The 14,892-nt window shown below is 51.5% G+C and overlaps 2 protein-coding genes across 3 annotated transcripts in view; one reads left to right on the forward strand and one right to left on the reverse strand.

The window, feature by feature from the left end:
- Positions 1–301: 301 nt before the first annotated feature.
- PGPEP1L (pyroglutamyl-peptidase I like) lies at positions 302–2,338 on the forward strand. Its single transcript, XM_040493773.1, is given in 4 exon segments — positions 302–686; positions 689–810; positions 1,553–1,645; positions 1,647–2,338. Coding segments are annotated over 4 exon segments (660 nt in total). The 5' UTR covers positions 302–359; the 3' UTR covers positions 1,765–2,338.
- Positions 2,339–10,919: 8,581 nt separating this feature from the next.
- Positions 10,920–14,892, reverse strand: part of IGF1R (insulin like growth factor 1 receptor) — a 309,794-nt gene continuing 305,821 nt past the window's right edge. For both annotated transcript variants that reach the window (XM_040493771.1, XM_040493772.1), the window contains one exon: positions 10,920–12,898. In XM_040493771.1, coding sequence (XP_040349705.1) covers positions 12,517–12,898 — 382 coding nt within the window. In that variant the 3' untranslated portion in view covers positions 10,920–12,516. The remainder of the gene's footprint in view (positions 12,899–14,892) is intronic.

Genomic DNA, 14,892 nt, shown 5'->3' on the forward strand with positions numbered 1-14,892 from the left:
CCGAATAGAGTTATATGAAAAACTGTCCCCAAAATGGACAAAACTGTACAAACGTCCACAAAACAGGAAGCTCCAATGATGAGATCAACACAACGTGCAGCACCAAGCCGTTAAGACTCAGGTGTGTGGATAAAATGCTCTGCAGCTATTTTTTCAAAGAGGAAAAATAATCAGCTCAAAAAACCCTGCCAATATTTTAGTGCATTGTTACTAACTTCCTTTATTAGGGTTTCATAAAAGAGCCGGAAGATTCTCCAGAAATGGGAAGCTTCTCCTGTGCGAGCCTTAGCCACCCGCCGGGGGGCAAAGAAGGGAATACGTTTTCCTGCCAGAATATTTGGACATATAAAAGCAGTTAAATGAAATGCCGCATGGGTTTCTATCCGGCTGTTTTTCATTCCAGCACATCCATGAGGGGCGGTCGACGGGGAGTCCCGGAGGTTGTGCCGGCCAGATGTGGGGTTGGAGCTGCTTTGGGCCCGGGGCTGGTTCTCCCTCGGTTTGGCCCTTCAGCTACATCCGGGAAGGCAGAGCAGGCCTCGGTTTCCCTATGCTCTCCGCCCTCCCTTGTGCTTCTGCAGCTTGTCGTGCACATAGAGCTGGACGCCTCCACCAAGGCCGTCGTGCTGGAAGAGCGCGCCAAGAACCGAGGTTCCTGGGATGCCGACATCCGGGGCTTCAGGCCCGCGCTCGCGGCGAGGGCCTTCCGGATGGCCCGGAAGTGATCGCGTCCGGGGTCAGCACGAGGGCACTCAGCGAGCTGGTGGCGGTGGAGGGCGCGCAGGTGGTCTACTCTCGCAATGCAGGCAGGTGCGCGCGGCGGGGTCGTTCCCCGGGCGGGTGGGGAGGACGCGCGGCCGCACGACCAGCCCCCCTCCCGGGTCGTCCCCCTTCCCCACCGGGAGGCCATCCTGTGCCGTGCAGCGGCCACTTGCTCACGCGGTGCAGACCAGCGCGTGGTCGTCTCGCCCCCCCTCCGCCCCCCCTCCACCCCCCCGGGGTCTCGGTTCCAACCCCCGCTCCCTCCATCCGGGCCTTTGGTGCCTTGCTAGAGAAGAGATGGGAAGGCGTGTTTCGAGAGCCACTAAAGTCTGTGGATGCTTTGTTTTTATTTCTTGCGGCCCGAGTTGTGAGTTAACTATTCTGATTCAGCCCCACACACAGGTTGATTTACCTTGTTCCTGCGAACTCTGACCCGCAGTGGATAGCCCCCCCGCCCACAAGAGAATGAATGAAGAAGTGACTCAGTGCAGACACGAAAGAGAGGGGTTCCTAGGGGAAAAGGGGTTTGGGACTAGTCGCTTTGAAAATCTGGTCCCTTCCCGGGCCTGGCCACTTGATGGTCGTGGGACGGTGAGACCAAGAGTCAGTCTCTTCCCGGCTCACTCCCAGCCACGTGCGCTTACTGAGGCAGAAGAACAAAACAGAAGTCTTCCTGGGTGGCAGCCTACCCCCCTCAGGCTTTGGGGGTGCTGCGGAGGCCCTTTTGCTTACGTTGCCCTGGGGTAAGAGGCCCGCGCCAGGAGTATGGTGGCACTTTGTGTGGTTGCAGATACGTCTGTGATTACACCTGCTACCTGTCTTTGCATCATGGGAATGGGCGCACGGCCCTCGTCCGCGTGCCTCCATTATCCTGTTGGCTCCCAGGACGTGCTGGACGAGATGAGAAAGCCCGAGCTCAAAGCCCGGTTTGCAGAAAACTCAACCTCGGTGATTCCAGCCCCGGGGAACCGATGGGGGGACTGCTCCTTTAGAGAAAATTAAATGTTTCAATCCCGTGTGCAGAGTTCAACTGTGCTTTGAGAGACTTTTTAAAAATGGCTTGTAAAACAGTTTACACAGAGGGAAAAAGCTCTAAATTAGCCCAACGAAATCACAAAGGGTTATTTTATTGTCAGAAGAAAGAAGAACACTCTGAAAGGCAGACATTTCACAAGGGATTAACTAGCTTCAGTTATGGTTTTCATGACAATAAAATGAAATCCTAGTAATTTTTTTCCCCCTCTTAAAAAGACTGTGCAGCGGGCCTGTGTGATCCTGCCCGGATTGCTAAAACCGCAGACCTGTTTGGCAGAGCTGCGGGTGACGGGGTGATCTGTGACCAGCTGGCCGTGGGGAAACACAGGTGTAGCTGCCGCTGGGTACCCCGTTCCTGGCCGCCCAGCTCATGCCTCCAGGTGCTGGGTGCAGCTTCTGAGCCACTGGGTCTCTAGTGTTTGGTTTTTCTTTTTCTAATGTCTTTAAAAAAAAATTGTGTTTTCATGCACAGGATAAAATTTACCCTTTAGCCATGAAATTTTTTTTTCTTTTAATGTTTATTTATTTTTGAGAGAGAGAGAGAGAGAGAGCACGAACAGAGGAGGGGCAGAGAGAGGGAGACACAGAATCTGAAGCAGGCTCTAGGCTCTGAACTGTCGGCACAGAGCCCCATGTGGGGCGCGAACTCATGGACTGCAAGATCATGACCTGAGCTGAAGTCGGATGCTTAACCTACTGAGCCACCCAGGTACCCCTTAAATTTTTTTTTAAATGTTTATTTATTTTTGACAGAGAGAGAGAGCATGAGCAGGGGAGGGGCAGAGAGAGTGGGACACACAGAATCAGAAACAGGCTCCAGGCTCCGAGCTGTCAGCACAGAGCCCAACGCAGGGCTCAGACTCACAGACCACGAGATCATGACCTGAGCCGAACCAACTGAGCCACTCAGGCGCCCCTAAATTTTTTATTTTTAACGTTTATTCACTTTTTGAGAGCCAGAGACAGAGTGTGAGCAGGGCGGGGGCAGAGAGATAGGGAGGCACAGAATCCGAAGGAGGCTCCAAGCTCTGAGCTGTCAGCACAGAGCCTGACGCAGGGCTTGAACTCACGGTGAGATCAAGACCTGAGCCAAAGTCGGATGCTTAACTGACTGAGCCACCCAGGCGCCCCTTTAGTGTCTGGTCTTAAAGGAGAATAGCTAGGTTTGGCTTCTCTGCCACAATGGGTGTTATACTTACTTTTTAGAAGCAGAATCTCCCCTTCTCAGCTATCATGTTGCCTTTGGGCAAACACTTGGCACTGGGTCTTGTGCCAAGCTGCTCAAAGCAAGGTTTTATCTTGTGTTTGCTAGGGGCAGATATCCAACGAGATACATTGTTTTTTTGGAGGAAGGGGTTGAAGGTGGCTAAGGTCTGGTAAATTTCTTGTTCCTTGTTGTGCTCCCTATCACTTTCATTTAATTACCTTTAAAAAAAAAGCATTATTCACTTAGTATCCAGATTCCTTCACCATAAGAAAAAGCATTTGCAGCTTAATAACAGAGGAACTGGGCGGGCCTTGCTTGTTTGATCATTAGCTCTCTAGCACACTTGTGCCTTTGGAACAGACTTTACAGGACCCCTTTTGCAAATGAAACTCGGTTGTTTGACATAAACCAGTTCAGAGTCACATTGTAGCAGATCAAAGGCAGCTAAGCAGGATGGTACAGCCAGCATGCACAAGCGTGGGTCTGGCCGCACTGGTTGCTAAAGTGGAGAGCCTTCTGTATTTGTAGGCAAACACCTGCTACCCAGAGCCCCGTGCCCACCCTCCACCCCCTGTAGCTTCTGTCTCAGGCCCGGGCAAGCAGGGGGCCTCGGGACCCAGTCTCAGGGTCATTTCAGACTGCTTGGCACCAGGCAATGCATGTTTTATAAACTTTTAGATGTCAGCCAGTTGGGAGGCCCAGAGCTCCCTCTTGATGACCGTCCCCATCATCTCCCCCTGTGTGACCTCTGATGTTCCTCAGGGAGAATCCCAGAGGGCCCACTCACATCCCCCTGTCGGTACATCCTGGGGCCTGTTTACTTGGGGCTGTTACCTGGCGGTTCTGAGTCCGAGAGCTGACCCAGCTTAAACAGGTTGAACCCTGGGTTGGTCACTTAATAGCTGGGGGCGGGGGGGGGGGGGGCGGGTCTCCGGCACGTCTGTATGTTTGCTCATCCGAAGAAGAGTAAAGTCCTTCCTTTGCAGAGTCATGAATATCTGGTGAGAGAACGGATGTGTGAGCACCCCCCGCCCCCCCTTGCAGAATCTGGGCTTGTGGCTGGACCCGCCTGGGAAGTACAGAAATAGCCCCGCGGGATCTGTGCTCTTTAAGAAGTGGCGCGGTGGGGAGAGGCTCTAACGTTTGTAAAGACGCAGCACCTTCACCCTGAGAAGACACTGCTGCTGCTTCCGGCTGAGGACGGGCGCGGAAGGCGCCGCCACAAGCTGGGAGCGCGACCCTGATCGGCCGGGGATCGTGGGAGCGCCGCGCCTGGGTCCTGTGTCCCCACGGCAGCCCACACCCCCGCCCGTGCCCCGGAAGTGCGTCTGCCTGTACTCATCGGGCTACTGACGGTCCCGAGTGCCAGGGGTGAGCAGAAACCCTGGGGCCCTCTCTTTGAGAAAGGCCTTTTGTTTTTAGGTCCAAGTATTTGTGCGACTCATCGGATCTGAAATAACCGTGGCCTTTGACCTCTGCTGCCCGCACCTTGCTACCCTGCCCTTTACACGGTGTCTGACCTTGTTCCTGGAGTGTAGTTTCTTACCATCGAAGTTTCGTGAAATGCTCAGCTTGCCTGATGTGCCTATGCATTTCTGGTCTGATTCCAGAACACTTACAGCTTGTTGCCTTTGAACATATATTCACATTTCTTCCTATAGCCATCCTCCCCCCCCTTCCCACACTGGGGTGGGGGGGAGGAAGCCCAGATTGTAGAGGCCCCGGGACAGGCCAAGGTCATCAGCTAGAAAGTAACATTTTGAACACCGCCAGGGGGCCACACCCCCGTGTGGGCCTGCTTGGGTCTCACATGCCTCCTGACAAGGTATGCTGGCCACGAGGTACCAACAAGGACAGGGAAATGCGAAGTTGGAGTCCTTCGTCCCAGAGTCACCCGAGGGCAAACCTGGCTCGGCCTAACTTTTGTCAGTGGAAGGTACAGGAAAAGTCTACGGATCAGTCAAAAACGAAGTACAGATTTCTCTATCTTATGTATTCAAATTTTCTGCTAGCTGCTTTAATGGAGGGAGGGAGAAGAGCTTCCGTCTTCAGCAATTTGCATGCTGCAAAGACTCAGCTGTCAGAAATAAAGCAAAGCCTTCACGCAGAACACCTCCAAGCGACATGTGTGAACACACACATGCCACACGTAGCTCAGCTCCCCTGCCTCAGAAGCGTGGGGACTCTTCCAGAAAGGGAGGGGAACGAAATCAGAGACCAAAAATGCATACAGAATTCTTTTTATTTAACTTAAACCATGTAGTACTTTAACTACTAGAAAAAAGCAGAGTAAGAGAAACTAAAGTTGCCTTAGCTTCAGCCATTCAAAATAGACAAAGTTTCTTTTTTTTTTTTCATAATGTAAAGAATCCAGAGTATATCGCAGTAACAGGAATAAATTCTTACAACAGAATATACAAAAACATTTTGAAATTTTTTTCATCTACTGATTTTTTTTAATATAAACAGAGGGTTTTTTTTTTTAGGAATAATTTATACACAGAAAGTCATTTTATGTAACAAATTGGCCATGTTATTACCTTTTTTTATACTTTTTTAAAAAACTTTTTTTTAAACAAGGAAACTCAGAAAATGCATTATTTGCGATGCATCCATTCCATTGCGCCTTCTGGTTTGATTCTTTTTTCTCTTTGCCCCAGAGGTAGACACGCTGGCAAACCTCTCACCTCAACCTCACTGGCTTAGAAAGCAGACAGGTGTTTTCGCCAAGCACCTGTTCCACCTGTGGGTGTGTGTATGCAACGCCAAACATCTGAATGAACAGTTGAAAACAAAAAATCAATTGTTTCTGGACCTTTCTCCCATGTAGTGCAAAACATCCAGATGTTTCTAACGATGGAGATTTTGTGGAGTAGTGTAGACATGGCCAATAATCCATTGGGAGCGAGAGGAAATGGAGTCCGACTTAAACACATTTTTGTGTGTGTGTGTGTGTACTTTTTACGCAAAAGGACTTGTTTTGGACTGGAAAAATGTATCTTCGGTGTTCTGCCTTAAAGAAAAGAAATAGGGTCTCTTCCTTGTTAGAACAAAGCGCTAATCACGATATGAGGCATGTAAGCAAACGGCCTGTGCGCACAGAGTTATCATCATTAGCGTGATAAGTCTGCATGCTGTGATCACCGCGCCATCAGGTCCTTCCCTCTCCAGGCACTGCATGCCCACGGTGACGGCCCGACCAACCAAACCAGACGCTCAGGAGTGCCAGGGCCACCGCTGGGCTGCAACGCCTCTGCCGGGTGCTTGGCCAATGAGGCTCCTTCAGTCTTACACTCCAAAGGGAAATGACCAGTGAAAGATGATCCCCTTCCCAACCAGAGGGTTCTGGAAGACCAAGATACTGAAGATACAGAACTACTTCTTAAATCATCATCATTCCTTTGTTATAAACTAGGGCACAAAGCATGGGGGAAAAGAGGGTGAACCAACGGCCTGGGTCAGGGGGAAAAAAAAAAACAAAAAACTTTTTTTTTTTTTTTTGGCATATTGTAAAGCTAGCTAGTAAACAGGTGTCCTAAAAAAATGGATCACAAACACACATTTGCACACACAGAGAAAAAAAGTGTCTTTAAATTATTTTCGGCAATTATAAACTACAAACATTTTATAAAATTATTCTATGTTCTTACAAAAATGCAATGAAACATTTAATTAGTTCTTGTAAACCAGATCTTCGTCAACTGACTACCCGTAATCTACTGGACTTAAGAGCCCTATTGAAAACACTAATGAGTGACTAATTAAAACAATGTTTACCAGAAAGATGTGGACACACACAAACGTGGACGTACAGATGAGTGATCATTATGTTCTTGCATAACAAAGTAAAACAAAACCCTAAAGTCATGCCCCAGAACTGACAACCGACCGTTGTGATGCAGTTCGCATTCTTGAACGATCTCACTTAACTGCAACGACCGTTTCCAAAGTAGGATGTCAGGTTTATTTGTTGAAACCAAATGCCCTTGGATAACTGTTGCGCCTTGATGTGGTCTGATACCGTCAGAAACCATCAAGTTCAAAACGTGGCCCACACTTCTTGCTAGCCCTGTACCCTTCTGCTCGCCACTCTGCTCCATGTCACGTCATGACCCTGGTACAGTGCTTTCCCGCTGCCTGATCATCCCACCCTCAAGGGGTGTTCATCTGCTTTTTCTCTAAATGACCAACTAGCCATCTAAGCTGGACGCCCAAAATGAAACCCTCTGGCCTGTCCAAGGTCTGTATCTTCAGCATCTCTGGCAACAGAGGTTCAATCTACACAACATCCTCTCTTGAAGTTCTCATTTGTGCCACCGACTAGTCAGAGGGGAGGAAGAAAGTTTGACTTTCATCACTGGTGCTTAGAGAGTGGATCTGGTCCGTATCGCCCAATGCTGCTTAGCCCAGGAAATTAAAAAAACAAAACAAAAACAACAACAATGACAAAAACAGCCGACAAACACAGAAGTAACAGTAACAAAAGAACCCCAAACCTTAAATGCGTTTCTGGGACTGCTGGAATGGGCCAAGGCATACTGTGGAGCATTACTGTCAACCGGAGGGTGCCTATGTTTTGGAAAGGAGTTGCCTTTGACACTGGCCACCCCGGGGAGGACCCGGCAGTGACAGCTGAGGACCTTGGGCCAAGCATCCTAGCCTTCTCACCGATCTGAACTATAGTGTGACCTTGCCACAGCAGCAGCCTGCATCATGCACAGCCACCCACCAACGGAGGTGAGCCGCTGACAAAGAGGCTTTGGTGGGACAAACTGGCCTAGAATTTGGCATCATACTCGGCTCGGAAATCTGTTATCCCGACCAAAACACACCACACCTCACGCCAAGCATTTTGCCGTCGGCTAGTTCCACAGTCACCACTTTTTTTTTTTTTTTTTTTTTTTTTTTAATTTTACCAAGCCACTTTTCCTACCATTGAAATGTCGTCCCAAGTCCTAAGAGACAGGTTGGAAGGAGAGGCCGCTGCCGGCCATGAACACGGTCTTCCATCTTCCAAGGAGGACGCTCATTCCAACTGTGTGTCAAACGTCACCACATCCCACAAAGGAGAGCTGGAGTGGTCTGGGCGTCACACGGCTGACGTTCGACAGTGTCTCCAGAACACGCCAGCTCCTGCTGCCTCGGGGAAGGGCTGTGTGTGCTATCGTTTTAATGCTCACATCAATTCCATGATGTGCCTCAGTGGTTCACGTCACTTCAAGCAGCGTGAGCTGCTGTCAGGAGGAGGTTGCGTGGAAAAATGCCACAACGCAGCTTGATTAAATTATGTGGAGCATACGAAAGAGAAAAATCAAGAAGAGGTGGGAAAATCAGCATAAAATGAGGCTAGAACTGTGGACAGATGATGCCTTGGTAAAGTCAAGGTGGGTGGTTTGGTCCAGTAAAATGACTGCACCGTCACGCAAGCAAAATTTTCTTTTATTTAAGTGTTTCTGAAGCTTTCGTTAGGATGGGCACTATGCTATTACTGTTTTCTTTCTACTTAAAGAGAAACCACCTACGTAAAACAAAGACAGAAGGACACCAACAACTCGAGGACAGTTGAAACAAAACCCTTAGAACCAGCTGAATGATCTGTAGAAATCCAGTTGTGGAAACCGGTAGGTTTGTGCAAAAGAGGAGAGGCTACTATTCCCAGGGGTCACCTACAGTGCGGAAGAAGAAAACCCTGATCCGACAGTATTTCTCAGTGACCTTAAGATGCCAGGGGGCTGGGGAAAGAGAGTAGTGTGCTCGCAGGACGGAACTGCGGTGCGGGATCTGAAAGGAGCCACCGCCCTTCGGGAAAACCGCCACCGCGTCTCCCAGAGAGGATCACCGGTGCCTGCGAGAGCAGCATCTGGAAGCGGGCAGCGCGCCGTCCGCCCGGGAGCAGCAGGTGATGGGATGGAGGTGAGGCCCCGGGCAGGAGGCAGTGCCACCCGGGGAGAAGGCCGGGCGCCGACCGCCAGCCCCTTCCAGCCCGCAGGTTTGGTCTCTGTTTTCCCCGGGGGGAGGAGGAGAGGAGGGTGAGGTGGAGGAACAGTCGGGGGGGGGGGGGGGGGGGGGGGGGGGGGCGGGGAGCTTTTCTCCCGCGTGCATCCTCGAGTGCAGGAAGGCCTGCTTTCTCGGGCAGGAGGCCTGGCGGGCCAGGGGCTCAAAGCGCTGATGTGGCCGCACCACCGAACTGAACCGGCGCAGGCCTGGGGCTCGGCGGCCAGAGCAGCGGCCCGAGACCCGGACACCGCACGCGTACAGGTGCGGTTACGCCCAGAGACTGACTGCCCCCCCCCGCGGTGCTCCCTGTCCTCAAAACCTGCAAAACGAGCGCTCTTCCAGATGACAGAATCTGTGTGTCATTCACTCTGCGCAAAGTCCGTTTCAGTGACGGCCTGGGACAGCCGGGCGGCCTCCCCCCGCCCGCCAGGAAGGGAATCCTAAGGAGGAGCCTCTTAGGAGACCAAGCGAGGAGGAGGAGGAGAAAGAAACGAGACATCTGGGAGAAAGGCAAGCTGTCTGAAATGAGCGCAGAGGCGGGTTAGTGTTGCTTCGACCCCCGAATACAGCCTCCTGGCCTCTCCCTGCCTCATGTGCTCGGCCTGTGGTGTGGATGAGGTTACCGATATCAACGGCATATTGTCAGGTGCTGAGAGATGGGATATGTATTCTTCTGTATATATACACATATAAAAAAGAAGAGTGAGGTAGATAAATGTTTGAAAACCAAAACCAAAACACGAAAACAAAACCAAAAAACCAAAAGAAACCCGAAAACTGTCCTGTCTTACACACACACGCACACGCACACAAAACCCTTTCCTCAGTATTTAAATTCATCACTGGGGGCTTCTCTACAGTGATTGAAACTGGTATCACAAAATAAATTAAAACTCCTACATAGAATACCTTCTTAACTTTTTTTCTTTTTCTCATTTTTTTTTTCTTAAGGGAGAAAAACCATGGGGCAGAGGCTAGAGAACATCGCAGGACTTAAGGTACTGACCAGAAAAAGCACGACACGCTTGCTTTCTCGTGTTTCATCTCGTCACGACTAGCAACCATCAGACTTTAGCTTTGTTCCTCCTCGTAATTGAAACATTTCCATCCCAGAAGCAACTCGGGTGCTGTCATCACTCTGGTGAGAAGTGCTAAAAACTAAACAAAACAAGACCCCCGGGCCCGGAGGACTGGGATTCCTGGCCGAGGAGAAGCGAGCCAGCGCCAGGGCTCTGGTCCCTCCCCTGCCACCCCCCCCCCCCCCCCCCCCCGGGGAGCGCACCGGGCTCCAGGGCCATTGGCCACCATGGTGCCCATGCGTGCCCGACCCCTCCGGCCCTGCACCCTGGAGGGGGTGGGGGTGGGGGGCTGGCTGACGCCCTGAGGGGGCCACCCCCGTGGCTCCCTCCCCGCCAGTGCCCGGGAGGCCCCCCAGGGAGTTTCTGGTTCTGGAGACAGGTAGGTGGGTCTGGAGGGTGGTGGCGGAGGCCATGGAGGGGCCCGCCGGACCCCGCTCCGCTGCACCCTTGGACTCAGCAGCTGTTTTTCATGGGATGGAAGGATTAAATATCCATAAAAAAAAAAAAAAAAGTAATCCAAATGCCTAGCGTCTGCAGTTCAAACTGCTGTTGTACCCAGTAATTAAAAAAATAGAGATATGTGTGTCACAACCAAAACGAAGGTGAGGGAAAGTGAAGGTGAGACTGTCCAACAACGCGACTAGAAACACTGAACGAGGACGTGCGACGTATTTAACCTTTTGTTTTCTGACCTGAGTTTGCGTCATGTCTTGCACTGTAACAGACTCCAGCGCGGTGAGAGAGCAGGCCGGGTGAGGGGTGGGGGGCGCTGCCTCCCTCGCCAGCCTCGTGCCCACACAGCCTAGGGGTGAGAACGTAACTAACGGGCAGGGGGAGCGGGGAGGGGAGGGTGTATTTATAAAAAGGCATCAAACAGTTCATGGCAAATTATGTTCGAGAAGTATCGATTACTGGGAAGAGAGGAAGAAAGTCACGCACTCTAGTACAAAGCATAAGAAGTTTCTTGGAGTGAGCAGAGAGGGAAGGAGGGTAGACCTGAAGGTTTTCATAGATTAAATCCACAAAGATAAAGGACAAAAAAAATAGCAGCTTTTTTTTTTTTCTGTACAGACGTATAGATGAATATCTGAACCGTAAAAAAGTTATAAAAGTGACATTAAAGACGATGTGTATGCAAATGTTTCATGGTCTAACATAGAACTGTAAGACCCATGAAGAAGTCCTAGTAACAGAGAAAATGTCAACAAAGCTTAGAATGCTTGAATCCATTTACTGCTTTGCTTCTTACTGTTGTGGTGGTGTTTGAATTTCTTTTCCTTGCAAACCTGCATAAACAGTTGGGCTGAGTCCCTGGAAACCCCTTCCCATCTGTGTCCTGGGGGCCGGGAGCGGGGGGCCAAGGGTGGGGGGGGACAGGAGACTGGCACGTGGATGACCTTGACTCAAAGCCTGTCTTCCAGGCTCACGACACGGCCTGTTTCCTCCACAATTCCGGGGGGCTAGCAGGTGGGGGTGGGGGAGAGGGTCAGGGAAGCCGGGTTCAACTTCTCCCAGTCTCCACCGAGAGAAAATCCCATCCTGTCCACTTCCCCCCAAACAATAGCCTAGTCAGAAAGCGATCAGACCTGTGTGAACGTAAGACTTGAAAAGAACGCCAGGGGCGACCAGATGGAGTGCATCATCCATGTGGCTCTTAAATGACGTGACTAGATACCATGCTCGCCCCATGCCTCTGGAAACAAGGAGATAAGTGCGGGGGTCGTGAGGGAGGAAGTTCAGGGTTTTGGCAGAATTTGGCAGCATTAAAATGGTGACAACCTTGAATGAATGATGGCCCTTTTTAAATCTCGTTATGTCCCTAAAAAGGTTAAAGATACAGTTAAAAAAATCCCGTCTCAAGGTGTTTTGTTTTGTTTTGTTTATAAAGACCTACGGTGATAGGCAGGTGTGTACAGGGGCAGTGGGGGTGGGGGCCGCAGGGAGGGACAGCCATTTCCTCAATCTGAGCAAAAGGGCGTCCCAGCTGGGGTTGCGGCAGATGTTTTTCTATCATGAAGCAGAAAGAAAGAGAAAGGTGAGAGAGAGAGAGAGAGAGAGAGAGAGAGAGAGAGAGAGAGAGAGAGAAGGGGCGGGGGGAGAGGGAGGGAGACAGATAATGAGAGGAGAGACCGGGAAAGAGTGAGGAGACTCGATTCTCAAGTGTTCTGTTGCTATTAAGTGTTGTCATTAAGGTTCTTAAAGGCCCATGTCAGTTAAGGGTTCGGGTAGGGAAATAAAAAGCTGCTTGCATATTGAAAAAAGGAACATCCCAAATGTGTTTACTGCAGAGAAGCCGTCTCCCGTGGGCAGCAATGGCAGTTCTGAAGATCCACTGAGGTACAGGAGGCTGTGAATAGATTGTTAAAACTCTCTCCCCCCACCCGCCGCCGAGCGTGCACACACGTTACTGTTTGCACGGGATCCGGGATCCGAGGATCAGCAGGTCGAAGACTGGGGCAGAGGCAAGGCCCTCTCGTTCTTGCGTCCCCCGTTCATGTGCGCGTAAGGCTGTCTCTCGTCGAAGCTGGCTCGGAGAACCAGCACGCCGGGGCCCGGGCCGTTCTCGGCCTTGTGTCCTGAGTGTCTGTCGGGCAGCGGCAGGGAGGACGAGGAGGCGGAGGGGTCCAGGGGGACGCTCTCCATGTCCTCCGGCTCCAGATCCAGCTCCTCCGGCTCGGGCGGCTTGTTCTCCTCGCTGTAGTAGAAGGAGACCTCCCGGAAGCCGGGTTCCATCTCGTCCTTGATGCTGCTGATGATCTCCAGGAAGGAAGGCCTCATCTTGGGGTTGTACTGCCAGCACATGCGCATCAGTTCAAACCTGAGGCGGAGACAGACAGACGGTGGGCCCGGCCGCGAACGGTGGCTCCGGGGCCACCTGCTGTGGCCTCCACCCACGCGTGGGCACTGAGAGCAGGGAGGCAGCTGGGCCATTTCTCTCTTGACGACCCGACTGGCCCCACGCCGCTTTCACTCCGGGGACCCAGGACCCTCCCCGGGGCCAAAACCCAACCTCTCATTTCCTGAGGACAAATCTAGGTTTACACAGAGTCTGGCATGACAGGTGTTATGGGGACAGTGCTAAGAAATAAAAATACAAACAAAAACCTACAGAGCGTCCTATCTGAAGTGTCTCTTGGAGCCACCAGTGAAACATTACTTCCAGAATTAGAGTGCAGGAAGCCTCTGGTTTCTCACTAATAAGGCTTAAGAATGGGGGCACCTGGGTGGCTCAGTTGGTCGAGCATCTGACTCTTGACTTCCACTGCTTCCCTTCTGCTACTGTTGTCACCAGAAGATTCTATTCTCTGTTTTGTTTTAAAAGTTCTGGCTAAAGAGGGGTGCCTAGGTGGCTCAGTCGGTTAAACGTGCGACTTCAGCTCAGGTCATAGTCTCATAGTTTGCGACTTCCAGCCCCGCATTGGGCTCTGTGCTGACAGTGTGGAACCTGCTTGGGATTCTCTCTCTTTCTCTCTCTCTCTCCCCCCCTGCTCTCTTTCTGCCCTTCCCTGCTTGGACTCTCTCAAATAAAAATAAACTTAAAAAAAAAAAAAAAAAAAAAGGCTTAGGAGCGATCACAGCTATCCCGACAGTGACCCTCCCTTTCGTGCCACCTATGCAATTTCTAAGCTTCTTTCTGGGGCCTGGGGCCGGGCACGGCTGGCAGTGAGGGGGGAAGGCCACAAGACAGAAGGAGCGTGCATCTAGGGTCTGAGGTCCCGGTCTAGCGCCGCCCAGGCTGCCTGCTGCCTGCCCCACCACCCGGGCTCTGGCCTCGGGTCCAGGCTGAGCCAAATGAATCAGAGTCCTATGAAGACGTGTAGCCAGATGCCGACAAGGCGGGAAGGTGAGAGGGGCCCTGCCTAGGCAAGGGGGCGGGCAAAGAACATGGCATGAAGCCTGTGCCGGGTCTCACCAGCTGGACCACGGTGGCACTTGGGCCACAAACCTCTCTGAAGCCTTCAGAGTCCAGTGGGCCACAGGAGGTGGCCGTCCCCCGCCCCCCGCCGGAGAGCAGGAGGCTGCACAAGGAAGAAAGAGGGATGGTGTTGTGGTACAGCCAGCAGCCTGGACCCAGGGGAGGCCTGGGCTTGGACAAGGGTTCAGGATGACCAGGGGAGGAAGGCGTACTTCTTATGAACCCAGAATGCAGAGAGACCCAGCTGAGTGGACCTTGGGAGCAAAAAGGAGGGTGACTGACATCCAGACTGGCCACAGAGCCAGAGGAGGCTATGGTTCCGAGAAGGGGTTGGCGGGCGGCCCTTTCTCGCGTGAGCTTGGCACAGAAGAGCCTTCCCTTCCATTACTGTTCTCGCCAGAAGATACTATTCTGTGTTTGTTTTAAAACTTCTGGCTAAAGAGGGGCATTAAGCGGTTAAGCTCATGATCTCACAGTCTGTGGGTTCAAGCCCCACATGTGGTGCTGTGCAGACAGCCCAGAGCCTGGAGCCTGCTTCCGATTCTGTCTCCCTCTCTCTCTCTGCCCCTCCTCTGCTCACGCTCTGTCTCTCAAAAATAAACATTAAAACAATTTTTAAAACTTCTGGCTAAGTCAGAGTGGCCAAAATGAACAAATCAGGAGACTATAGATGCTGGAGAGGATGTGGAGAAACAGGAACCCTCTTGCACTGTTGGTGGGAATGCAAATTGGTGCAGCCGCTCTGGAAAACAGTGTGGAGGTTCCTCAAAAAATTAAAAATAGACCTACCCTATGACCCAGCAGTAGCACTGCTAGGAATTTACCCAAAGAGACAGAAGTGCTGATGCATAGGGGCATTTGTACCCCCATGTTTATAGCAGCACTTTCAACAATAG

Source organism: Herpailurus yagouaroundi, unplaced genomic scaffold (assembly GCF_014898765.1).
Source record: "Herpailurus yagouaroundi ecotype Mexico unplaced genomic scaffold, PumYag 185, whole genome shotgun sequence".
NCBI lineage: Eukaryota > Metazoa > Chordata > Mammalia > Carnivora > Felidae > Herpailurus > Herpailurus yagouaroundi.